We start from the raw sequence: 27915 nt of genomic DNA on the forward strand, positions 1-27915 counted from the left end.
TCTGTAGTTTTTGGATCCTGTAAGTCTCCCGTTGGGATAGTTTCTTTACTTGGTCACCTCCCCTCCAATGGGGCATTACTTTTTTTTTGAGGGGGGGAGGATGGCTACAAGTATTGATTTTTTATCAAATGTGCAAAAACACCGTATGGAAAGGTTTGAAGCCATTTTTCAAGCATGGGAAAAAACACAACCCTTTAAGGAGTTAAAAGGAATATTTCTGACGAAAAGAGAAATTGTTAAAGGGACACTCCAGGCACCCAGACCACTTCTGCTCATTGGAGTGGTCTGGGTGCCAACTCCCACTACTCCTAACCCTGCAAGTGTAATTATTGCAGTTTTTTATAAACTGCAATAATTACCTTGCAGGGTTAACTCCACCTCTAGTGGCTGTCTATTAGACAGCCACTAGAGGGAACTTCCTGCTCTATAGCACAGGAAACACGCTGTGTGAGGACTTCCAGCGTCGCTCTAATCCCCATAGGAAGCATTGAAATTAGTTTTCAATGCTTTCCTATGGGGAGACGTAATAAAAAAAAGAACACATCTAATGGAAGATGCAAGGGTCAGGTCTTATTCCCAAGTAGTGGGACATAATCCTGACATTAAAAGAACTGACTCGCATTATGATGATAGAGAAGAAAATTTTCAAGGGAGGACCAGAGCCCCAAAAAAGAAACCCATCACAAATGATTTCCATCCAAGGGGCAACACATGGGAACACCCCAATCTATTCTCCCCCTTACAAATAGATTCCCCCCCAAAAGAGGATAAGAACAGATGACTGATTGATGTACCACAGGGGTTGATAGTTCTAAAGAAAAGTGAAACAGACAAAGGTATATTTAATTTATCTGGAATATCATTGTCTGATTAGGAAATCCATTTACTGGCAAAAGGCATGATGTTTGCCCCTAATTAGACAGCTAATTAGTTTAATTTAAACATAGACCTTAAGAAATCTATTAGATCTATTACTTTAAAGAGACATTTTCGCTTACACCCCTCTTCATCAAAATTTCAAGTCACGGATCAGTTGGAACAGAGAAATAAAAGGTTTAAACCGAAGTCACATGTCTTTCCTATCCAAAGTAGAGGTCCTTTTCTTGAAACATTTGAACGGATGGTGGACCAAAATTGTAAATCTTTTACGGGAACACAAAATCAAAAGAAACACAAAAAAAATCTAACCAAGAAGGAAGAACTATGCCTCAATAATCTAAAGAAAAGGGACAACATAGTAATCAAAGAGGCAGATAAGGGGGGGGGGGAGGTCATCATGTCTAGGGGTTATTATTAACAGGAATCGCTTAACATTTTGGGTGATAATAACACACATTATACTTAAAAATGACTCTACAAAAGCTTTTAATTTGATCCTGTATAAATTATTAAAGGAAGCAAAAACAAACAACATAATTTCACAACAAAATCTAGTTTTTATGTTTCCAAAAAATCCAACTATCCCAATTTTTTATTTTTTTTTTACCAAAAACCCATAAATGTCTTTTGAACCCCCCAGGTCGTCCACTAATAATAAGCAATGTAGATTCATTAACTGCTAACCTTTCAGCTTATGCTGATTCATGTTTACAAAAATATGCACAGGGAGCCACATCCTTTGTTAGGGATACAAAATCGTTCTTACAGGAGATTGAGGATATTGAATGGAGTTGTATACACAGGGAGTTGTATGCACAGGGAGCCACATCCTTTGTTAGGGATACAAAATCGTTCTTACAGGAGATTGAGGATATTGAATGGAGTTGTATACCGCTGTATACCGTCATAAGCCATGAACTTCTTGGAAGCCCTTGTTCATTATATGACCTGTGATGTGGATTTACCTCGAGGTGTGAAAGATTTTGTTTTATTTTCAGTTAAATTTATTATAGAACACAATTATTTTTTTTTCTTTAATGGTAATTTTTATTTACAGATCACGTGTACCGCCATGGGCACCAGGTTTTCCCCCAGTTATGCCAACACCTATATGAGGAGATATGAGGATTTATTTGTTTGGTCTTGTCATGACTGGAGGGAAAACCTGGTGCTCTGGAGGAGATATATAGATGACGTTATTATTATTTGGAAAGGGCCCTTTTCTAGTTTTCTGTTTTTTTGTTAATTATCTTAATCAGAATCAATATAATTTGAGTTCACCTGTGTGGAACCAAAATGAAATTAACTTCCTTGACTTAACTCTATTTTGTGAGAACGAACAAATAAAAACGAAATGTTTTTTCAAACCAACCGATGGTAACGGATATGTTCACCATCAAAGCTGTCACCATTGTCCGTGGCTGAGGGGAATAGCGAAAAGGACAATTTGCACGTGTCAGACACAATGGTTCACATCTTCATGATTTCAAGTCACAATCATATCATATAAAAAAACAAATTATTGGTATTGGAGAAGAGATATCGGAAGAACAACTTAGATAGAGAAATTAAATTGATCACACAAACGGATAGGAATAATTTCTTGATGGATAAGCCCAATACTAAACCATCCAATTAGTTTTTTGGTTTTGCCTTTAAAGCTCAATAGAATTCAGATCACTGGAGAATAAAGAGAGGTTTACAGAAACACAAGCCCATTTTTTTACAAGACCCCATATTGAATACTTCCTTCCCAGAACATCCTAAACTTATTTATAGGAAAAACCAAAACCTTAACAGCCTATTAGCACATAGTTATGCTATGAAGGATAATAAGGTTACTATTGCTTTCAACAAGGGCTCGTTTAGAGTTTGAAACACTTGCAAAGCTTGTCATACAGGTCATATAGATAGAATTGATCAGTTTATTAGTTTTGTTACAGAGGAAGCTTTTAGAATCAGATCTGACATTGGATGCCGCTCGGACTTTGTGGTATATTTACTGCAGTGTCCGTGTGGCAAACAATATGTCGGTCGAACAAAGAAAATACTCAAAATAAGATTTATGGAACATATAAACAATATAAAAAAGGTCTCACAATGCATTCAGTCCCTATTCACTGTAACAATTGTCCACTTTTTTCTTTTAGCAATTTCAAGTGTATTGGTATTGAAAAAGTCATGCCCCATTGGAGAGGAGGTGACCAAGTAAAGAAACTATCCCAAAAGGAGACTTACTGGATCCACAAATTACAGACATTGGAACCCAAAGGGTTAAATGTGGATGTGGATCTAGTGTGTTTCTTATAATTCCTAGATGACATTGCCACATTCCATTTTTTGTTGGATCTTGTTTTTTGTTTTTGTTATAGTTTGCTTTCCTTTTCTCAATTCCTCTACACATGTGATTGTATTCATTACTGCCAATTTTGGGGAGATATTTTGTAATTAAAGGGAAATAATGGGAATAGGATAGGTATGTGTGGCTATTTTATGTTTTACTTTCCTTTTTTACTTTCCATTTTTTATGTTTTTCTTGTATATCTGTTAAGGCACTTATCACAATGTAAATATAAAAATCATTGTATGATTATCATATATTATTTTCTATATTCACCAATAGAGCTCCTTATTAATATATGTACCATTCAAGTAAATTCAAGGAGTCTAATCTCACTGATAAACACGGAGAGGTTGTGGATATGTTTATTTCTTTTAATTGACACCAATTTTAAAATAGTCTTTTTTTCTTTAGTATTTTTTTCACTCTATGATCACCGGAGAGGGCTCTATAATAGCCAGGATTCCAGGCCTGATGGAACGCACAACACACGCTAGGTGGAACGCACAGAAGTATCTGCTGGAACGCATCTCACTTCCGGTTTCACTCACGGACATACGAACAACAGCTGTGTCAAACGGAGGAAGATTATATCGACGTGACATGTGATCCAGGTGATGCAAAGTCCAATAGAAAGAAAGAGGACGCCCACTGGGCCACTAATGAACTTAGGGATTAGCCCTATTTAAGGAAACTTGAGGGTGGGGGTTGTTAGGCTGCTTTTTTGTGGCATATTGTCATTTTGTGATTTGCTTTTATTATATGGTCCCTGAGGAAGTCCTATTTCTAAGGACGAAACGCGTAGGACCGACCATATTCTTATTATTTATTTTAAAGATTTTTTATGCTGTATTCAATAAAGGCTGCTTTTTTCAACTGACCATCTGAAGTCCTGTATTGCAGGGGTGTACATCCAGGGAAGTGGACAACAGCCCCCCGCCACCATCTGGGGAGGCACCTTATGAATGTCTACTTACACTATCTTCTTGTGAGTGCATCTAATTATAGCGCACATAATTTCACTATGTGGATTTACACTAGGTTTTGCATATCTTTTTATTTCTAGATAATCAGCTGTTTTCCTATCCTGTTAAAAAAAACAAAGGCAAATAAATGATGTACACAAATAAGCAAAAACTATGAGGCCTCAAAAAAGGTAATTGAGAGGAAAAGAAAAAGCAACCGTGTAAGCAAAATTGTGAAATAAAAACAGGAAACCAGTTATTAGATATTTTATTATTTCACATACATCTGAGCCCAGAGCATGTTTCTAAGTATTAAAGCCATTTGATTTAGTAGAATTATTTTCAGCTAAAACTGTGCAAAAAAAGTTGTTTCATCCATAAACAAATAAACTCTGGCAGGTAAAAAAAAAAAAACAATTCTGGACAAATCAATTTGTTTTGTTGTGTATTAAAGGGATTTTGATTTGGACAAATTGATTTATTTATGGATCAAACTCATTTTTGCACAAATCTATTTCCAACCAAGTGAACTCGCAATGCTATTTATGTTGGAGATTTAAAGTGAATTCCAATATAGCCGAACTGGAATTGTTCTTCATGTCAGCTATGTTTTCAGTTTAGTTGGCCTACAATTTGAATTTCACCTTGAATTAACTTTATTTAATTTCCCTGTCAGGGTTGCTCATGATACTCACGGTTATTCTGTAAATGTAGAATGTGCGTTAATTAAATGCTAATGGCATAACTGAGGGGGCAAAAAGTACAGTTGTGACTATAGCAAAGCTGGAGAATTTTTCCAAATTGCTTACTGTGACTTTAATTCTTCAGAAAAGCTGTCAATTTACTACAATTCATTCCTTAGTGAATCAACACCACACATAAAGTGCACTCTCAGACTTACAAACAACCAGTAAGATGCCCTCTACTCTATGGACCTTCAAGGAGACTGCAAGCTATGATTATTTAATCTGGAAACAAAGCTCCAATGAGGCAATAAAAACACCTAGAGGAGCGATCAAGTTCATAGAACGTCTGTCATACAGAGAAAGGGTGCATCATGCATCTGTCAAAGAGAGGGAACAAACACACTATGCTACTGTCAATAGAGACATAAGGCACTTAGCGTCTGTCAGTAAGTGAATTCAAAAACAGCCACACTGGAAGCATGGCTGACTTGGATCATTTTTCCAGTTCGGCTATTTTGGCCCTAAATTCACTTTACGTTTACTTTGAATTCCCTACATTTCCAACGTTAGTGTAATACACTGTATGTGGCAGACATACACTAGGAATCCTCTCTGACAGACGCTAAGTGCCTTATGTCTCTATTGACAGTAGCATAGTGTGTTTGTTCCCTCTCTTTGACAGATGCATGATGCACCCTTTCTCTGTCTGACAGACGCTCTCTGAACTTGCTCTCTCCTCTAGGTGTTTTTAATGCCTCATTGGAGCTTTTTTTTCCAGGTTAATTACATGATGAAGACTGAATAAAATGTAGGTCTTGTCTCGAAGGGGGGTTGGACTGATAAAGGAGCAAAGCAATAAACTAACCACTCCATATGCCCACAGGCAGAACAGGCATGGTGAACACATAATTGACATATAGTGAGTTATTTTTGTATACTGTATGATTAGGATGGCAACAGAGATTTCCCCATCATTGGAGACAGTGAGCTCTGTAAAAACTATATTTATCACCGAGGAATACATCTCACTCACTGTGTATGAAATGGATGTGAGGTGTAAGATCACTAAAGACCCATCTCACGGGCTCTTAAAACCTCCCAAGAGAAATCTACCAGGGGCTGACATGCAAACTATTAAAAAAAATAAAAAAGAATGTGCCATTTTAAAACAAGAGAACTATTGGATGAAATTATACATTAATCAATTATATGAGGAGATTTGTAGATTGCATATTCGAATAGAATCGCAAACAATGAATACATTCAACGTAGAGCGGAAACATAACATCGGCAAATGTCTTCTTTTGGTTCATGAAACTTTAAATCAACCTGGATAGGCCGCACAATGAAATCTGTTTTCCATCTGGTACATAAAAACCTTTAGGATAATAGTAATAATCTAACAATACTGTATTCACATTCACAGGTTTGGTCCACTTGGCCACATACCAAAAACTATACATCTTTATAGATCGAAAAAGTGAGCAATGAAAATTGGAGCATTAAATATAAAACTGTTGTAAAATGCAATATGAGTTTATATCAAAACAGCAAAGTGATTGATATTAACCACTTTGTCTTTTGTTTTTAGCTTGGTATAGTTTCTTACAAAAATATTTCTAGGAAATGTACAGGTTTATTATTTTCTTCTTGAAACTGATGGGTCGACAGAGAAAGAATTGTTATATTTGAGAACGCTGGTCTATCAGCAGATCAGAATGTCTTAATTAAACCCCCCACACCTATATTTGTATAGTGCTATCATATCCTCTATTTTTTTTTTTTTTTTTTTAAGAAAACAAATGCAGTTTTTTTTTTTATAACTATATGTGTTTCACCACCAACCTCCTGTCAGAGGCGGCTCTCTAATTAGGCGATTTAGGCGGCCGCCTAAGGCCTCGCGCTGATGGGGGCCTCGCGGCCGCCTAAATCGCCTTAGGGCAGTGTGACAGGTCGGGTCCTCGGTCAGAGACCGAGGACCCGACACAGGAGGGGGCCCGGCGGCTTGCCCTTAATGCCGCCGGGTGCGAGGCCCCTCCTATGCCTGCCCGGGAGAGAGCCAGCCTGTCTGCAGCTCCGCCGAGTGCAGAGCTGCAGACTAAGTGGGTCTCGCAATCTCACCCAATCAGAGCGTTGCCGCGGGTTACCACGGCAACGCTCTGACTGACTGAGATCGCGAGACTAAACTCACCACGTGGTCTGCAGCTCTGCACCAGGCGGAGCTGCAGACTGTAAAGGGAGCCCACCGGACCACCAGGGAAACAGCCTGGCCGCCCACTGGACCACCAGGGAAACATAAGGTATTTATGCCACCCCACCACCTCTGCCCCAGCCACCCCACCACCTCTGCCCCAGCCACCCACAGCCACCCCACCGCTGCCCCAGCCACCCCACCACCCTCTGCCCCAGCCACCCCACCAGCCACCCCACCACCCTCGGCCCCAGCCACCCCACCACCCACCCCACCACCTCTGCCCCAGCCACCCACAGCCACCCCACCTCTGCCCCAGCCACCCTACCACCCTCTGCCCCAGCCACCCCACCACCCTCTGCCCCAGCCACCCCACCACCCACAGCCACCACCCACAGCCACCCCACCACCCTCTGCCCAAGCCACCCCACCACGCTCTGCCCCAGCCACCCCACCACCCTCTGCCCCAGCCACCCCACCGCCCACAGCCACCCCACCACCCTCTGCCCCAGCCACCCCACCACCATCTGCCCCAGCCACCCCACCAGCCCCAGCCGCCCCACCACCCTCTGCCCCAGCCACCCCACCACCCTCTGCCCCAGCCATCCCACCACCTCTGCCCCAGCCACACCACCAGCCACCCTCTGCCCCAGCCACCCCACCACCCTCTGCCCCAGCCACCCCACCACCCACAGCCACCCCACCACCCTCTGCCCCAGCCACCCACAGCCACCACCCTCTGCCCCAGCCACCCCACCACCCACCCCACCACCTCTGCCCCAGCCACCCACAGCCACCCCACCTCTGCCCCAGCCACCCTCTGCCCCAGCCACCCCACCACCCTCCTGCCCCAGCCACCCTACCACCCTCCTGCCCCAGCCACCCTACCACCCTCTGCCCCAGAAACGCTACCACCCTCTGCCCTCCTACCACCCTCTGCCCCAGCCATGCTACCACCCTCTGCCCCAGCCACGCTACCACCCTCTGCCCCAGCCACTCTACCGCCCCAGCCACCCTACCACCCTCTGCCCCAGAAACCCTACCACCCTCTGCCCTCCTACCACCCCACTACCCTGTCACTGTCCTCCTACCACCATCTGCCCCAGCCACGCTACCACCCTCTGCCCCAGCCACCCTACTGCCCCAGCCACCCTACCACCCTCTGCCCCAGAAACCCTACCACCCTTTGCCCCAGCCACCCTACCACCCTCTGCCCTCCTACCACCCCACTACCCTGTCACTGTCCTCCTACCACCCTCTGCCCCAGCCACCCTACCACCCTCTGCCCCAGCCACCCTACCACCCTCTGCCCCAGAAACCCTACCAGCCTCTGCCCCAGCCACCCTACCACCCTCTGCCCTCCTACCACCCCACTACCCTGTCACTGTCCTCCTACCACCCTCTGTCCCAGCCACCTTACCACCCTCTGCCACAGCCACCCTACCACCCTCTGCCACAGCCACCCTACCACCCTCTGCAACAGCACCTTATACACACAATGCAAACCCTATTTTTAACTTTAGATGTTAGTGGGGGCCTCATGTTTGAGTTTCGCCTAAGGCCTCACAAAGTCTAGAGCCGCCACTGCCTCCTGTTATTAATTTTGTGGCTCTGCTTTTTCTAGATCTTTAATATTCTTATTTTAAACTCTTCAAAATTCTGTCTCAGAGGTGTGTGAATAAAAGGATGCTTCCCTAGTATGTAAAAATGTGATCATGAATGTAGATGAGGAGTTTCTCAGTAATCAGATTAAATTTGCAGAATTAAAATGCAGAAGTATATTTTAATTTTTTTAAAGGCACACGATATAAGTAATTGTATTTACAGTATATACCGTATATACTCGAGTATAAGCCGAGTTTTTCAGCACATTTTTTGTGCTGAAAAACCGGAACTCGGCTTATACTCGAGTCAATAGTCTGTATTATGGCAATTTGCATTGCCATAATACAGACAGGGGATGTGGGGGCTGGCAGAGATCTTACTTACCCGTCCTGCAGCTCCTGTCAGCTCCCTTCTCCTCTGCGCCGTCCGTTCAGCACCTCGGTCAGCTCCCACTGTAAGTCTCGCGAGAGCCGCGGCTCTCGCGAGACTTACAGTGTGAGCTGACAGAAGAGCTGAACGGACGGCGCGGAGGAGGAGAGAGCTGACAGGAGCTGCAGGACGGGTAAGTAAGATCTCTGCCAGCCCCCTCTCCCCCCCCACTGAACTGCCAATGCTGGACCACCAGGGAATGAGCCCCCCTCCCTGCCATGTATCAAGCAGGGAGGGGGGACGAAAATAAAAATAATAATTAAATAAAAAATAATAAGAAAAAAATATATTAAAATAATACAAAATAATAATAAATAAAATAATAAAATTGCCCACCCCCCACCACTGCAACACACACACACACACACTGCACTCATATACACACACAGCACTCATACACACACACACACACACAGCACTCATACACACACACACTGCACTCATATACACACACACACACACACACTGCACTCATATACACACACACACACACTGCACTCATACACACACACACTGCACTCATACACACGCTGCACTCATACACACGCTGCACTCATACACACGCTGCACTCATACACACACGCTGCACTCATACACACACGCTGCACTCATACACACACGCTGCACTCATACACACACGCTGCATTCATACACACACGCTGCATTCATACACACACGCTGCATTCATACACACACGCTGCATTCATACACACACGCTGCATTCATTATACACACACTGCATTCATTATACACACACTGTAAATAAATATTCAATTAATATATTTTTTTTAGGATCTAATTTTATTTAGAAATTTACCAGTAGCTGCTGCATTTCCCACCCTAGTCTTATACTCGAGTCAATAAGTTTTCCCAGTTTTTTGGGGTAAAATTAGGGGCCTCGGCTTATATTCGGGTCGGCTTATACTCGAGTATATACGGTACTCGAGTATAAGCCGAGTTTTTCACCCCCCTTTTCTTGTGCTGAAAAACCCCAACTCGGCTTATACTCGAGTCAATAGTCTGTATTATGGCAATTTGCATTGCCATAATACAGACTGGGGCTGTGGGGGCTGCAGAGATGTTACTTACCTCTCCTGCAGCTCCTGTCAGCTCCCTCCTCCTCGGCGCCGTCCGTTCAGCACCTCGGTCAGCTCCCAGTGTAAATCTCGCGAGAGCCGCGGCTCTCGCGAGACTTACAGTGTGAGCTGACAGAAGAGCTGACCGGACGGCGCCGAGGAGGAGGGAGCTGACAGGAGCTGCAGGAGAGGTAAGTTACAGCTCTGACAGCCCCCCTCTCCCCCCCACTGAACTACCAATGCCACTGGACCACCAGGGAGTAAGAGCCCCCCTCCCTGGCCAGATAGCAAGCAGGGAGGGGGGACTTAAAAAAATCTAATAATAATAATAAAAAATAAAAAAATAATAATATTAAAAAAATAATAATAATGAATAAAATAATTAAATATAACAATCAAAATGCCCACCCCCACCAACACATACACAAACACACACTGCATCACACACACACTCACACTTCATTCATATACACACACTGCACTCACACACTGCATTCATACACACACACTGCATTCATACACACACACTGCACTCATACACACACTGCACTCATACACTCACACTGCCCTCATACACACACACTGCACTCATACACACACACTGCACACACACACTGCACTCATACACACACACACTGCACTCATACACACACACACTGCACTCATACACACACACACACTGCACTCATACACACTGCACTCTTACACACTGCACTCTTACACGTACTGCACTCATATACACTGCACTCATACGCACACACTGCATTCATTATATACACACACTGTAAATAAATATTCAATTAATATATACACACACACAATGCACTCATACACACACAATGCACTCATACTGCACTCATACACACACACTGCATTCATACTGCACTCATACACACACACACTGCATTCATTATATACACACACTGTAAATAAATATTCAATTAATATATACACACACACAATGCACTCATACACACACAATGCACTCATACTGCACTCATACACACACTGCATTCATACTGCACTCATACACACACACACTGCATTCATTATATACACACACTGTAAATAAATATTCAATTAATATAATTTTTTTAGGATCTAATTTTATTTAGAAATTTACCAGTAGCTGCTGCATTTCCCACCCTAGTCTTTATACTCGAGTCAATATGTTTTCCCAGTTTTTTGGGGTAAAATTAGGGGTCTCGACTTATATTCGGGTCGGCTTATACTCGAGTATATACGGTACTTACAATAAGCCATATTTTCCATACAGTGTCCAATGCAGGCATAGAGGTATTCTGTGCTCTAGACTGTACAGTTAGGTGGTACAGTTACATAACTAATTGCTAATCAGGTATGCATTAGGTCATTGCACAAGCAAAAAGGAGAGGCAAGTTAGTACTGCAAGACATTAATATTTAATTTATTACTATACAAGGTAAATACATGTTTATTAAAAAAATTATCTGTAAACTCACCTTGGGGGAGATGGCTTTTGTTCTGCATCAGCAACAGGACAACAGAATTGATGTAAAACTGTCTCACTCCTGAAAAGTAAAGACAAAAGAGAGTATTATGAGCATATTTACACATTTTACCTTACTGCAATACATTATAACATTGCTTTATTTTTGTAATTGGTTGATTCTGTGTGTATTTATGCCATTATTTGAAATAAGCAATGTTAGTGAAATAGTCAATGCAAAGAAAAATAAAATAAACCACTTTTTTCATTTTTTATATTCTTCTTTAAGTATAGTCACGTAAGTACACGAGCTGGTGACAAGTTTAGAGTTGGTCTGCCCTTACAGTGTACGCAGTGCAAACATTAAACTTTTCATATATTTTTGTAGTTTACCAATATAAACAACATAATGTCAAAAGTAGATTAACATGGAGGTTATGTCTTTAGATATGTTCGTATTAGTTTGGTGAATCAATAGTGTTCTCTATTAACTATTCGATAATGGTGATACATTTGCTGATGCTTGAATGATTTCTGTGGTATCGCGGTTGTCATAACCACTCGAAAATTGTAGTAAAGATCAATTTAAAACAATAAGAACAATATTAAACAACAGAACCCATCAATATGCACTGGGGGCAGGGGGCTGGGAGACATCCGTCTTACAGTTTTACGCATATTTTATTTTTGATCCCGCTACTAACACCAATAAAATGCCTGTTTTTTTAAACCCATATAAATATTACTCTTTCAAAAATTGAAGGCCTCCAGCATCAGCGGAACATGAGCATCAGCTAATTAAATGCCATCATACATCGATTACCTACAGGTGAATTTTTCTAATTCATAATGCACTGCACATACTAATGTCATTAGATGACTTAACTGAAGCTTAATAGTATCTGTTTATGAAATCATGAACTGATCATTCAATTTTGACTTTCTGTTCTGGTTGGTCCCTTAAAGATTTGTGATGAATCGATGCTAACATGCCTGTTTTAGCAAACACGATGCTAAAAAATAATGCCAAGTTGAAAATAGAACATAATTTGAACATTAAAAGGGTTAGGGTGACTGCCTTCAATATGTGACTAACTGTAGCTGATTCTCAGATAGGCAAAGAGTGCCTGAGAGTGATTAGGGTTACATTCCATACTATCATTTAATTAAACCAGCTGGTTCTGAAGACAATATAGACTCCCATCGCTCTCATACAGACTTTGTTTGGCTTAAACTTAGAGTTCAGTCTATGACATATCAAAGGCAGATATTTCTTATTTGGAATTACCCCCAAAAATGTAAATATTAATGTGCTCATTCTAAAAAGTGACCCAAAAATGAAAAATGGATGGCACATTAAATTTATTCTCACTGAATTGTTATGGTGCCTGGAGTAGACTGGCACTGTCACTATATTCAGTTGTAAACCAATTTCAAGCAGTTTAACACTAAATAAGGGTCCCTAGCCACCCATATAATATTCCCTTCTGGAGGTGAGGTTACACACTTCCTTTTAGCCATACCAATTCTTATTGCTAATTATGATAGGCTGAAAGTGATCAGCTGACACTCAGCTAATCACCGCTGTCCATTGAAGCTCAGGTTAATGCTCCCTCATTCCCAGCCCATCCATAGCAGCACAGTGAGGTTTAGAAATTAGTGTAATTAATGCAGTGTATAAATATGTACATAAAATATTTAAAATGACAGTGTTTACATTGAAAAGCCTGCAGGGACAGGCTATAGACACCAGAACCACTAGATTAAGCTGTAGTAGTGGTTCTGGTGACTATAGTGTCTCTTTAAGATCTGTTATTTTTGTCATTAAAAATAAAACTTTGTTAGTTAAAAAAAGAAACGGGTTCTTGGGGGAAGGGGGGGGGACGGGCTTTGCCCCCCCCCCTACCCCCCTCCCTACCAAATTCCATCCCTGTCCCACACCCACCCATACCATATACCAACACTCCACAACCAACAGATAATAACTACATAAACTCGCAAACACTGCAACTACAGACAACCACCTGAATCAACCCAGGTGAACTCCAAGAGCTCAACCAAATATAAAATACAGACAATAAGGCATAAAAGTTACTCTCCAAGTTCTACACCCCAACCCCGGAGGCACCACCCCACCCCTAGAGGACAGAGATAGCACAGCGTACCGAACGAGGTACGACATCGACACCTCACAACGACCACACTAGGCGATGGCCAGAAATGCGCCCAACAAGGGAACACCAAAACCTACGGCCTATTGCCTAAAAACAGGGTAAAAAGTGGCTATGCCAAAGACCCGGGACACCCTTACCCACTTTACCCACCCGACCCTTCCAGACCCCGGGCGACGAGAGTTATAAGCGAGACCACTGAAACAATGAATGTACACAGTATAATGCAAATGTTTACAAATGTAACCAATATGCTTGAAACTTGTTGCACCCTCCCTATTTCTTTCCTTTCTGTACCCCATAACGTTGCAAGAAGAGGATACAAAAAAAAATAATAATATACGGTAAAAAAAATAATATGAAAACTCTTCTTTTGAAAAATCAAAATAAAGAATTTATAAAAAAAAAAAAAAAAAAAAAAGAAACGGGTTCTTAACTTTTTTTGCTGACTCCTAATTCAAAGTAAATTTATCAAGCCCTGGTTTATAGTGATTTTTTTTAATTTATTATTATTACCAGTTAAGCCACTCATATTTTCCACGGCAGAGAACAAGCTGCAGCTTAAGGTTAAGTGTGGCAGGTTGCATCCTATTGCATACTATGCTAGGATCTGTTATCTGTAGCATTTACCATACAACATACAAATATTTATATATTCCATATTACCAAATCTGTCTGATCTCTGGATATCTGTTTTTGTAAAGTATTATGTATTTGTGTGTTGAATGTATTGCCAAGCATTATGTTCTTTTGTGTCCTATCAATTTTCTCAGCAAGCCATGTTCTGTATGCAGCTTATTCTACAGATCATTCAAACCACAGGTATATTTCCAACTATTTGTATTTATCAATCAATCTCTACATGGGTTCTTTAAGCAGAACTGATTGTATCAGTTACCCTTCTCACCTTTACTCTTTTACTATAGACACAGACCTCAGTCTCCCCACTTGTTATGTAATGATGTGGATTTCATTGTACTTGTATTGAAGCCTTCATTTGAGTAGGTGACCCAGCCCATCTCTACGTTGTGTTCTTTATATCAGAATAGAACAAAAGCCTATTAGATGTTTGGAATTTTATGCTATGGGACAATGTGTTTTCTTCTGTTCCTACACCACCAGAATGTCTCTATATGTCGGTAGTCTCAATTCTGGGTCACTTTGGGGATCCCTAGTCACAACTACCAGAAAAGGACATATCACTAACCAAGAACTCTACCTGGAACAGAGGTATAATTTATTAATTTGCAATCTCTTTCAAGAAAATAAGCTTCTTCGGGACCAGCTTTACTCCAATGACTTCAAGTCCGATCGTCTGTCACATCCCAGTTGATACAAGCAGTACTCTAACTAGAATGGTCACGTTCAGCAGAAGGAGTAATACGCCATAAGATGCCAGAAAGAGCACCGCATCTTTGAATTTCTGAATCCTACATAATTTTCACTGACTCTCGATTAATACACACTTTCATGTATTATTCTTCTAAACAAACTGTGTGAATTCTTCATCCTCACATATTAGTGAGACATTCATCAGCACCACGTACTTCATTCCTGCACATTATCATCCTCCATCCCCCATATTACAAGTTTTCTTTCAATTCCACACAATATCAAGGTATCTATCATTCCAACACATTATCGAGTTAAGCATTTGTGCTATTATCGTTCCTGTCTTTACAGACAGGTAGTGCATGAGGATAGATTTAGGAACTAGTGACACAAGAAATGTCCATAAACTGGCCGAGCTGGATGGTCGCAAGCGAGACCAGCTCCTGCAACCTAAGACCAGATAAGCCTGAAACAATACAATTACTGATGTAAAACCGACCGGCAATGGTGGCCCTCAGTGGGTAGAGGGCTCTGGATCCAGGGTGAGGCTGGCTCTAAGGGCTTCAGTCACATGGAGGAAGATTCCTCGCTGACATTTTCGAGGCCTACTCTGGCAGTGAGCGGGGCGGACGGCCGCTGCCCCGCTATCCTGTCAAACAGCGCTAAACCACATGTCAGCCCGCGGGGAACCGGCTCCGTACCCTCCCCCTTTGGACCGGGGGTGTGATCCCAGTCCCCACCCTGAGGACCGAACCACCGCAAATCAATTCAGATGCAGCAACAGGGCCGCCGAGACCCGTAATCCTGCCACCAAAATCAAGATGGCATCGGCCATGCGAGATGGCGCAGAAACCAGAGCCCCTACAAGCTACACACCCGCACAGGCAGAAACCAGGGCGGACCGTTGACAATAACGGCACAGATCCTAACTGCAGCCATATGCCTGCACCCTCGGACCTCAACAAACTACCCACCTCCACCGCGACTGAATATACAGAAGCCCCTCGCGGGGTCCCGGCGCTTCCTTCATCCTCCGGGCAGGGACACAAGACGACCCAGAGATACATCGGTTGCCCGCAACCTCTAACACACCACAAGGGGATGCAGAAGAACACTCACCTATACCCCTGCTGTGGAGGAGATCCCCTCTGGTGGTAAGCACGCGGCCGAGAGCTCGCCCAACATCCAGCGTCTGGCAGCAAACCGGGCACCCTGGCACAACAACTATGTGGTGGCTGAAGGGGCTACCTTTCACTCATTTCCAGAGTGACATTCTATTCTGCCTCCAGCTCTCTCACCCTCTAGACCCCTGTGCCAATATCGATTGGGAGAACGGCTCCCTGGTTGTATACTTATCCCTAAGCTGACTTATAAATCGTTCTATAACCCTGAGCACTCACCCTGTCAGTTTAATTAGCCTGTCTTTAGAAAGCTATTAACTACTGTATTCTTAAAGGCAAGATTGTTTTCTGTTTAATTACCATTACAAGCGCAGAATACGAATGAGCATACTAGCGTCTGTATACCTTAACACTGAAAAATGCTTAGCGTAACTCGTGTATTCACCTATGAAGTCATATAAATACTATAAAAAATGTGCCTGTATATCAAAAGCCATAACATGTAATACCAATGTTCACCTATTCTACCGGATGTCGCTGTTGTGGCACAAGCCGGCTGTTTGTTCATCCTGTGCACAACCAAAATAAAGAATTAAAAACAAAAAAAGAAATGTCCATAAACTAACACTTGATTAAGAGCCTGATCTGTTTCTATTGCAATCTGCTATAAATCACTGTGAAATAACATTTCCATTTAATCAGGACATGTTTTTATGTCTTCCTTTACACAAACCCCTAACAGGAAGGTAACAGATGGGACTGAAATGTCAGAAAAGAAGAACAATATGGATCAGGTGCAATAGCTGTGAGAGAAGACGTGGAAGGACAGCGTATTAATCGGTGTATGGACGCCTCGGGCTTCCTTGTATAAAGAGATGAAGGTTTGTCCTTTATTTCTAACCTCCCAGCTGAGCCATGCTCTGTAATTAAATCCACTTTCTGTAACAGTGATTCTAATGAATAAATTAAACCTCTCAGCATCTTCCTAGATTCACAAGAGCTCCTCTCAATTTAGTCACTTAGAAAGGTTGCCACACTTCCAGCATGCTGATAAAGTGAACTCTGACACTATCGGGACTATATTATCCCATCATGCCTTTGGCTACCTACACATGCTGGTGAGGTAGTCTCCAAGAGCTGCAGTGAAGCCATTCCACAATAATATTGCTAGAAGCACATAGGCTAAAAATGGCCTGGTGTTGCCTAGTAAATCATTCAGCTGCATTATTCTTTGGTATCCCCAGAAAAGGGACTACAAAAAAAAAAAAAATTAAATCCAGAAATGGAGGGACAGATTGTGACTGTCCTGTCAGAGTTGTGAATGCTGATACTTATAGATAAGCTTTTGGAAAATACATGAATAGAATATGTCACAACTCCTGGCCTTGCAAGATTGCCTGTCAACCCGGCGCACATCACCATTGGAGAGACCGGTCATTCTTAATATAAGCAAATCAGTCATTATGTTATTAGCACACCCTTAAAGAGTTATATTCTAAAGAGGAATGTGCCTCTACCAACCTCTGTTCAGAATATGGACCGGTAATGCACTGCTGCCCAGGAGTAGACAATTTGTAATAGATTGAATTCTACATACGGCAGGACAGCATTATTCATCTGGTTCCCAGCTAACAGGGACCCCAAACATGGCACTGTGATTCCTTATACAAGAAAAATGATATACTAAACACTGTCAGGAAAGTTTTCAATGCACCACCCCACAGCACACAGTATTCAAATATGTCACACTGTGACCTAAATGTTACAAATTACCACTATAAACTAAAATTATTTTACAACTACAAAAGTTTTACAAAACGTTCAAGTTGTCCAAGATGTTATTGTTTCATGAGATTCAATATGGTGGTCCTAGTCATGTATCATGCAGAGCAAGCCACTTAAGGTTACAAGATTGCCATTTTAAACCTCGGCAATACATAGTTTAGTATTGCTCTTGGTATAGCTTTTTTAGCACATATGCCTATGTGACACTCATTGAAAAGAAGAGTATCCTACGATTACATATGAATCCCAGATCATATTATGGAGGTTAGCAAAATGTGCCATTTTAACTTGAGTATGAAAATTGTACACAAGCACTGCATTAAGGCTATATAGGGGACTCTAAGAAAGCTGGTCTTCTTCTAATAAGCAATGGTGAGTGATGGTTACAATTAGCACAAACAATGTTTGTGACTACATTTTCCACGACTCTCAGCCAGCCCATTGAGCCATGTCACTTGTACCTGCTCTATGCAGGTAAAAATAATCATCCTAGATTTGATGTGGGAGTGATGTGGTTGTTGGATGTGATGTATATGTGTGTGCTGGTTATAAATTAGATGCCATTTAAGTTCTTAGTGTGATGTGGGTTTTACATGGGTGCTGAATGTGATGTGAATGTGGTTGTCTGGGGGATCTGGTAAAAACTGTGGTGGGTGCTGTATGCCATTTGTGCAGGTACATGGTTAATATCAGATGCAGTATGTGTGCCATTTGGCATGGCATGTAATGTTTGAAAACTGGTCATTATTATCATTCTGTACTTTCTTTCTAGTATTGCTAGAAAAATATACCCCCATACAAATGATCACACTGTGGTATGCTCTTACAGCCAGTGATTTAATGACAGGGGCAACAAATGCTGCCGATCATGTGATTCCTAGCAGGAGGTCTATGTGTGAAGAAGCCATGAGTTAATCTTATACGTTGTTTATACCTTTATGCTGACAGTGACCTAGGAACATTGTAGTATGAAGTCACATGCTGCCTAGAAAGTTTTAATTACAGATTCAAGCCAGTAAGAGAGCAGTGGAAAATCAAGTCCATGCTATATAGACCCCCCTGGCATGTAACTTAAAGGAACACTGTGATTACCATAACAACTTAATTTCCACAACCATCTTCATACAAATATGCAGATGTATAAAAAAAGGAGGAAATGGTACTGAAACAAGCAAAATATTCTTAACATGTGGGGCTTGTAAAATACTGTAGCTACTGTTGCTAATACTGCTGCTTATTAAATCACATTTTAATAAAATTCCACTGAAGAGAGAAAACTACACCTAAACATGGGGGATGGGGATACTTACTACAGCCAGGTTAGCAATGATCTCAACCACAGATCAACTGCTAGGGACACTAGATAACACATTTAGAATTGGCACTGTACCATCCCAGGAATGCCACCAAGTTTATCTGGAAAGTCATGCTAAGCTGTACCTAACTTAGTAAGCACCTGAGATAACTATCTGGCTATTACCAAAGAATTACACTGCTTTCTGCCAAACCCTGCCCTTAATAAGAAACCCCTATTACAGATGACTTAATCCATAGATTGTATGATTAATATACACAGTATGCAGCACCACTGATTAAATAAACAAAGGAAGGGAATGTGGCTTTTTCATGTTAATTTGCATTCTAGCACAAACATCCAGTCAGCGTATGGAGGCCAAGGTCAAATTTGGTAATAGACATTTATTATATGACCCCTGCAGAGCACTTACAATATATCTCATGAGATCTCTGTTGCCATAGCAACCAGACATGTAACTTACTATCTAATTAATCACATTTCTTTATGTACCACTGGTTTGCATGTATGTGGCTATAGAAATGCACACATGTGCAGTGTCATAATGGTCATATAATTTGCAGTGTTGTTTTAATTATTTCATAAGAATCTGTAAAAAAAAAAAAAAAAATGGTAAATGATAGGTCCAACGATCCAAAATGTGCCTCTAAATGAGAAGATTTTGGGGATAATCCCTAATTTAAACCTCAAATGCAATTCTGGAACACACTGAACATGTACTATAATTACCTATAAATCTAACACATTGACCACCACAATTTCATCAAGACACAAGGCTGATGATGGGTGGACTAATGACGCATTAAACAAGTGGTCAGGAAATCTCTGGTGCTGTGGGATAACACAATCTTCACAATCTGGTTCATTTATACCTAATGCCAGCATAAAGCCAGTAATGTCCTGCTTATTCATCTGTAGAATTTCCACATAGCCCACGCATTTGTTAATTCAGCTGATCATTCCTCTTTAGAATATAACTCTTTAAGAACAAATTGTTGTGAGGGCTTGAACCACCATTAGGGTTTAATCAAATATCTTTTCAGTCGAGTTTCGGAAACATTTGCTATACAGTCTTTGGCTATCCTCTTTCTCCAATGTCAACACTTGAATCTGTCTGGCAGATGTTCAGAATAGCAGTATTCACAGGGTTCTGCATGGAATGGACTCGTCAGCCTTAGAAAATAAACTGGGTTCATATGGATTTGTGTTTTTTTTTTTTGGTTTTCCTGACTGCAATTTACAGAATATGTGACATTAATGGAATATGGCAGGTAGGTGTCTCGCGGTGTTTCTCTGAAAAATTATATGTATGGCTTTAAAAGAATGAATGGTGATAAATAATGATAAAAGGGCAATATGCTCCTTTAAGTAATGTTATTTTATTTTTACTTTTTTTATAAATAACTACCATTTTTTATTGGTTCAGTAAAGGTAAATCTGCTGAATCTATACTGAAAAAACCTGGGGGACTATTGAGAACGTCAGTGGCTATTAAGCAGCACGCATTACATTATACAGACATGTCAATCTCCCTGTCATACCAACAAACTGATGTGCAAATAACAAAAGTCAGATTGCTTTGCAGCCCATTGGCATACGTCAGGTAATTCAAAATTTGAACTGTACAGTTCCAGCCATCACTGGACTGCAACTCACTCTGCTCCAGTAGGAATGGACTAAGGAAGATGGAAGGTGAGGAGGACCAGTAAAAGGTAGGTACATCAGCAATGCAGTACACCTTGGAAATTAAGTTATAGTTGTGGTGGAACATAATGAGCTTCAATTCTGCACCTGGCAACAGAAAATCTGCTGTGCTTCTAGACAGATATTTACCCATGGGGGCGATCATAATGTTGTGTGTTCTTCCCCAGTTACATTTCGCTAATGCATCTATTTAGGAAGTAACCAGCCAGCCTGGGAGGACATTGGCCACTAGCCACAAATGAAAGCAGAACATTTATTCATCATTTAATAGCATTAAAGTGACATCTCTTTGCCAGTATGTATTTTACAGATAATCAGAAAATAGGGAAGAACAAGGCAGATATTTTCTTTGTAATATATTCCTCCCTTCTCTGTGAATTGTGCTTCAAGGACACTCAAGATCAAATAAATAAATATTAAATATATGAAATTCAACTTAGTAAATCTGGCAATTTAAATTGACATTATTAAACTAAAATGATTTGTGGATAATGTATTATTATGCTGTAATCAGAGGAGTAACAAAGATAGTGGTGGTCGTCCCACAAAATCTCTACAAAGGGACCCTTATGAATCACTCATTAAAAAGAGGCTTTATCTATTTACATACCATTCCAAGGAGAGATGTTCATCTTTCTGGTGTTCTGATGGGGAGCCCTGTTCTTCCACTAACCCAGATCTCTCAAGAGTTCCCTTGTGAGACATGTAGATAGAAGCATATTTCACAGATATGATGTAATGAGAGTGATGTGACTCAGTCAGCAAACTGTGTATTACTGCTAAGAAGATCTGTGTCCGTACAACATCAATAATCGATCATCAATATGTGGCAACTGCACATAGCAATCAGTTCTCTTACATGCCTCATATCCATTCCACAGAATGTGAAAGATAAGTATTTGTTGCAATTATTTCAGATTCCTGGATCTACTAATAAAAGGATGGGCTTTTGTAGATTTGGAGGTTTCTGTGCAAATAATAGACAACAGATTATAGTGGACTGTGGAAGAACATTTGGTGGTAAGTTTTGGTTTCGATATAGACAGTTTGAGGGCAATAAAAGTGGTTGTGTCCATTTTGATTAGAATAATAAGATTCCACTAAGGTAGCACTTGGATGATGAGTTCAAAGTTTGGAGAAAAAAAAAGTAAAAGGATTAAGAAATAGACTATGGTGTCTACGTTAGGAAATATAGTATTGGGTTTAGATTGGTGATTGGAAATAAAGTGGATGATAGGTTAAGGTTAGGACAGTGAATTAAGTTACATATAGAAATTTAAAAAACTAGGATGAGAGATTGGGAAACAGAATAAGAAGTCACTGTTAAGAGATAGGGTGGCACAGTTTAAGGAAAGGAACTCCAGGACAAAGCAACATCCTAATTTTCAATTACCCACTTATAGAAAGTACCTAAGCAGTGTCAGGCCTTAAGATATAGAGTACTAATTCAGATTTAAAAAAAAATCTCATGGAGGTAAACAATGTTCTACCTTATAAAATGGCAGCATTCATTAATCTAAAAATGTGATATACAAGTCCACCTTATTAACCATCAGATGTTTCATAATTCATGAAAAATAAACAGAAAATAAACTTATCCTGATCCTATGGAAGAAAAGGTTCTTCTTCCAGTGTCTTGTTATTGAAACAAAGAGGGAAGTTATTCAGCGAAAAGATTACTTAGTATTAGTAAATTATGCTCCTACTCGCTATACCGCGAGAAGGGGCATGTCTATTAAACAGTGAGCAGCCTGTGGCTGCTCACTGTAACCAAAAAAAATAAGCCCCCCCCTGGCCCCCACCCCTGAGCGGCGGGTGGGGGCCCTAATGTAAAATAATGGGGGAGGACCTATTGTCCTCCCCCCGGGCCCCCACCCCTGAGCGGTGGGTGGGGGCCCTAAATCAGAATAAGGGGGGGACCTAATGTCCTCCCCCTTGGCCCACACCCCTGAGCGGTGGGTGGGGGCCCTAAATCAGAATAAGGGGGGACACCTATTGTCCTCCCCCAGCCCCCACCCCTGAGCGGTGAGTGGGGGCCCTAAATCAGAATAAGGGGGGGGACCTAATGTCCTCCCCCCTGGCCCCCACCCCTGAGTGGTGGGTGGGGGCCCTAAATCAGAATAAGGGGGTGGAAACCTAATGAGCAGTGGGTGGGGGCCCTAAATTATAATAAGGGGGGACCTAATGTCCTCCCCCATGGCCCCCACCCCTGAGCGGTGGGTGGGGGCCCTAAATCAGAATAAGGGAGGGGACCTAATGAGCGGTGGGTGGGGGCCCTAAATTATAATAAGGGGGGGGACCTAATGTCCTCCCCCATGGCCCCTACCTCTGAGCGGTGGGTGGGGGCCCTAACCTAGAATAAGGGGGGGGGGACCTAATGTCCTCCCCCCTTGCCCCCACCCCTGAGCGGTGGGTGAGAGCCCTAAACAAGAATAAGGGGGTGGACCTAATGTCCTCCCCCCTGGCCCCCACCCCTGAGTGGTGGGTGGGGGCCCTAAATCAGAATAAGGGGGTGGAAACCTAATGAGCAGTGGGTGGGGGCCCTAAATTATAATAAGGGGGGACCTAATGTCCTCCCCCATGGCCCCCACCCCTGAGCGGTGGGTGGGGGCCCTAAATCAGAATAAGGGGGGGGACCTAATGAGCGGTGGGTGGGGGCCCTAAATTATAATAAGGGGGGGGACCTAATGTCCTCCCCCATGGCCCCTACCCCTGAGCGGTGGGTGGGGGCCCTAACCTAGAATAAGGGGGGGGGACCTAATGTCCTCCCCCCTTGCCCCCACCCCTGAGCGGTGGGTGAGAGCCCTAAACAAGAATAAGGGGGTGGACCTAATGTCCTCCCCCCTGGCCCCCACCCCTGAACGGCGGGTGGGGGCCCTAAATTGGAATAAGGGGGGGACCTAATGTCCTCCCCCCTGAGCGGCGGGTGGGGGCCCTACAGTAAAATAAGGGGGGGACCAAGTGTCCTCCCCCTGGCCCCCACCCCTCAGCGGCGGGTGGGGGCCCTAAATACTAATAAGGAGGGGGACCTAAGGTCCTCCCCCCTGAGACCTAAGGTCCTCCCCCCTGGCCCCCACCCCCTGGCGGCGGGTGGGGACCCTAAAATATGTCCCCTCCCCCCCAGCTGACTAGGGGTCCCAACTACCTACCCCCCCACCCTAAAAATAATGAGGGGGGACCTTTAACTTAGAACCTGTAAAAAAATAAATAAAACTTACCATTCGATGTTTTCTTTCTTCTAAAATCTTATTTTTTCAGCCCCAAAAAAGGCCAAATAAAAATCCATAATAACCGACGCAAGTATAAAAAAAAAAAGAAAAAACGAGTGCAAAAAAAAAATCCATCTTCACCCATGGAGGGCTCCGCGCATACTGAGCTCTGCAGGGCAGGGGAAGGCTTATAAAGCCTTGCCCCGCCCTGCAATTAGGCTCAGAGCACTCTGATTGGTGGGTTTAAGCCATCCAACCAGAGTGCTCTGACAGGTAAATGAAGAGACTGACAGGTAAGTCTCTACATTTACCTGTCACAGCACTCTGATTGGTTGGTTTGAAATCCACCAATCAGAGTGCTCTGTGTCATTTTACACCGCGTGGGAAAGTTCTTTGGAATTTTCCCACGCTGTGTAATTTGACTCATAACTCTCTGATTGGTGGATTGTAAATTCTGATGATCTCAGCCAAAGGGTGGCCGGGAGAATGCATCTCTATGAGGAAAGGTCACTGTTTCTGTGCAGAGGATGGAGACACTGGATGTCAGTGCTGCACACTGTGCAGCACTATCCCAAGAAGCTTATCGTGGGATAGCAATGTGAGGAGTGGCCAGTGGAGGTGTCCCTAGGCAGCAACGTAAATACTGCCTTTTCTCTGAAAAGACAGTGTTTACTGCAAAAAGCCTGCAGGGACTGATTATATTCACCAGAACAATGCAATAAGCTGTAGTTTGTAGTTGATCTGGTGACTATAGTGTCCATTTAATAATTAAAGGGGGCAGTAACTCTAAAACATCACCTGTAATTTCCCAGGGAAATTCAAACCCTTTGAACCAAAGGTGAATGCAACAAATAAAGAATAGTTGAGAGCTCCTATACCCAGCATTCTCAATATACCTACATTTCATCCAAATGTTCCTAGGGGTACCTAGCAATTAGTACTTCTTTCTCAGGGCTCAAGTCCTGCAGGAATGCGTGGGAACAGTGTTCCTGCACTTTTTTCACAGCAGGAATGCAGTTCCCGTTGCTCATGCAGGCACTAACCACTGGGCGGCAGAAAATGCCGCCCCCAAGTTCCCCCTGTCATGGGGGGTGGGGGCAAGAGGTGGCCTGCTTGTCACCCCAGCGGGCAGCTGTCTACCTGTCAGATGCGGCGAGGGAGCTCTGTTGATGCCGTCATATTCCGGCTCCCAGCATCAGTAAACAGCCCGCACGGCGACAGGTAGACAGCCTCCCGCCTAACTGAAGCCCCACTGGACCCCAAGGACAGGTCAACGCCAGCTCTCCAGGAAGGAAGGCTGAGTGGACATTTGTAAATGTTAAAAATATAAATTATTTGTGTGTTTCTGTGAGTGTGTGTATGTGTGTGTGTGTTTGTGTGTCTGAGTATGTGTGCGTGTCTGTGAGTGTGTGTGTCTGTGAGAGTGTGTGTGTCTGAGTGTATGTGTGTGTCTGAGTGTATGTGTGTGTCTGTGTGCACCTGTCAGTGTGTGTGTGCACGCATTTATATCTGCATACGAGTGTATGTTTTTTTGGGGTGTGGGTTGGATCTTGGGTGAGTTCCCACACTTTTTTCCCCAGGACTTGACCCCTGTTCTTTCTTAATTCATTCAGTTACCTCAAGAAGAGATACCTGCTATAACAATGCAGCATCCTGCGTATTGGCATAGAAGATACAAGGACTTTTGTTAGACATAAAAGCTGTAGACAAGTAGCAAATTAACAAAACTTTCTGTTTTCATCCATTTTACTTAAAAACCAATAACTAATCGCTATATGAATTTTTGACCAAATGAATGAATAGGTCACTGAACAAATTTTGTTCTCCACTCATTCATTCAGGTTAGTGTGCAGGGCACTGCTGCCATGCAAATATTCAAACAATTCTTATTTTATGTGAGTGTGAAAGTGTGCATACACTTGCATAACTTTTCTTTCAAAGTAATATTTTACTTTTATTTAGCATGAATCCTGTTTTACAAAGAGTATTCCATCATTTTCTTAGAGATTAATGAAATTCATTAACCGAATGAAATATCTGAACTAATTTCAGAAAGACTGAATAGATATCTGAACAAATTTTAGATGACCCGAAACGGAGAAACGTTTTGAAACAAAAGAACGAAACAAACCAAAAAAAAATTCCATGCACATCTCTAGGACCTGCTGCATAAATAAAAGTATAATGATGGTTGTAGCAGAAACATTTGCACACCACAGGATGGCAGCACCAATGGCAGTCACTAAGAAGTGTTAGGCACATTTGCAGGGACATCACATACATCCATTCTGTCTTTGCAGACACAGAGATAGATCACCCCTTTTAGGTCACTGTATGTTACGCGGCAGACAGATGGTTTAATTGGATAATTATGCAATTTCTTTAGGTTTTTGGTTTTGTTTCCCCCGTCACTCGTGCATCAGCTAGAACAATTTGGTATTAACCATTAACGTCATGCATCTCGTGATTCTGATTGGACAGGGATGGCTGCATTTTAAGTGGAAAGTATTAAGAATAGCAGAAAAGGCAAATAGTGGAATCAGAGAGAGAGCCATGAGCAGTCTTTGTATTGGGGAAATGACGGTAGGAGAAGACAGATAAGAAAGAAAATGCATTAGAATGAATGCTTTATGGTACAATTGAGAGAATTTGTTATCACTTAGATAGATCAGTATATCCATCCGTGTTTCAATTTCAGCCAAGCTTACATAAAAATAAGCATTTACATAATTATTTTTTGGTTTGCAGAGCCTGTGAAATTCTGCAACAGAGGGAACATAAATTGTATTCCTCTGTGAACTACGAAGGCAGCAAAAAAAAAATTTCTCTGCGCAGGAGAAATGACATTTGATTTGGAAAATATGATTGAAAATTAGAGGAAGACCAAAGGCAGTTTTATTAATCCTGCAGCCAGTCTTGTTTGACAGCAACTCTTATGATTGTCAGAATTACAGTGGAACTACAGCTACAAGAAGAAATATTAAATGCATTACATCAATGAGGGCTAACTTGGGAAATGGTTTAGGGTTATTATAAGTGCTCGTTCCCATGCATACATGTTAAAAAGGAAAAAGAAAAAACATAGAAAACATGTCTGATGTTGGTAACAAGAGAAAGACAGTTAGCAAGATGATCGTGTCCCTTAAATATTCTATTAAAATAAGCAAAGAAAAAAAAAGCATGGGATTCTCTAGGGCCTTAACTATTATTAGCCTTCCCTCATCTGTTCCATGTACTGGAGGGCAATGGGTAATTTAACTGGGTAAGTTCTTGTGAAAGGCCACTGCACATTCCGTTTCCAGTCCCTGAAAGTGGGATTGAGGACAATACAACAACAAGGCCAGAGGTTCCATTTTAGTCCAATAATAGATGGACCAGGGGATGGCCAATCACAAGCCATTACAAAAAAAAAGTCCTAAAATAATAAAATACTGATCTCAAAAACCACAGACACAAAATAAGAAAATCTATATAAAACACAGGATAGTGTGGAAAAATACTGGCGCTTTAAAACATTTTTTTGAGTTTGATTTAGCTGCTGAATACACTCCGTGAGCACTCCCAAAATCCCACCACAAACTGTAATCACCAAAGACACTGGTTGGTGTCTCCACTTTCCAGATTCCCAGTCAGAATGA

General features: G+C 42.0%; 1 protein-coding gene across 12 annotated transcripts in view; it reads right to left on the reverse strand.

The window, feature by feature from the left end:
• Positions 1-27915, reverse strand: part of IQSEC3 (IQ motif and Sec7 domain ArfGEF 3) — a 152706-nt gene that overhangs the window by 84408 nt on the left and 40383 nt on the right. For all 12 annotated transcript variants that reach the window (XR_010090435.1, XR_010090434.1, XR_010090432.1 and 9 more), the window contains exon 2: positions 11654-11722. Coding sequence is in view for 8 of the 12 variants with exons in the window: in XM_063447730.1 (XP_063303800.1) it covers positions 11654-11722 (69 nt within the window). In the remaining 4 variants the exon portion in view is untranslated. The remainder of the gene's footprint in view (positions 1-11653; positions 11723-27915) is intronic.

The sequence above is a fragment of the Pelobates fuscus genome, chromosome 3, assembly GCF_036172605.1.
Source record: "Pelobates fuscus isolate aPelFus1 chromosome 3, aPelFus1.pri, whole genome shotgun sequence".
Taxonomy (NCBI): Eukaryota; Metazoa; Chordata; class Amphibia; order Anura; family Pelobatidae; genus Pelobates; species Pelobates fuscus.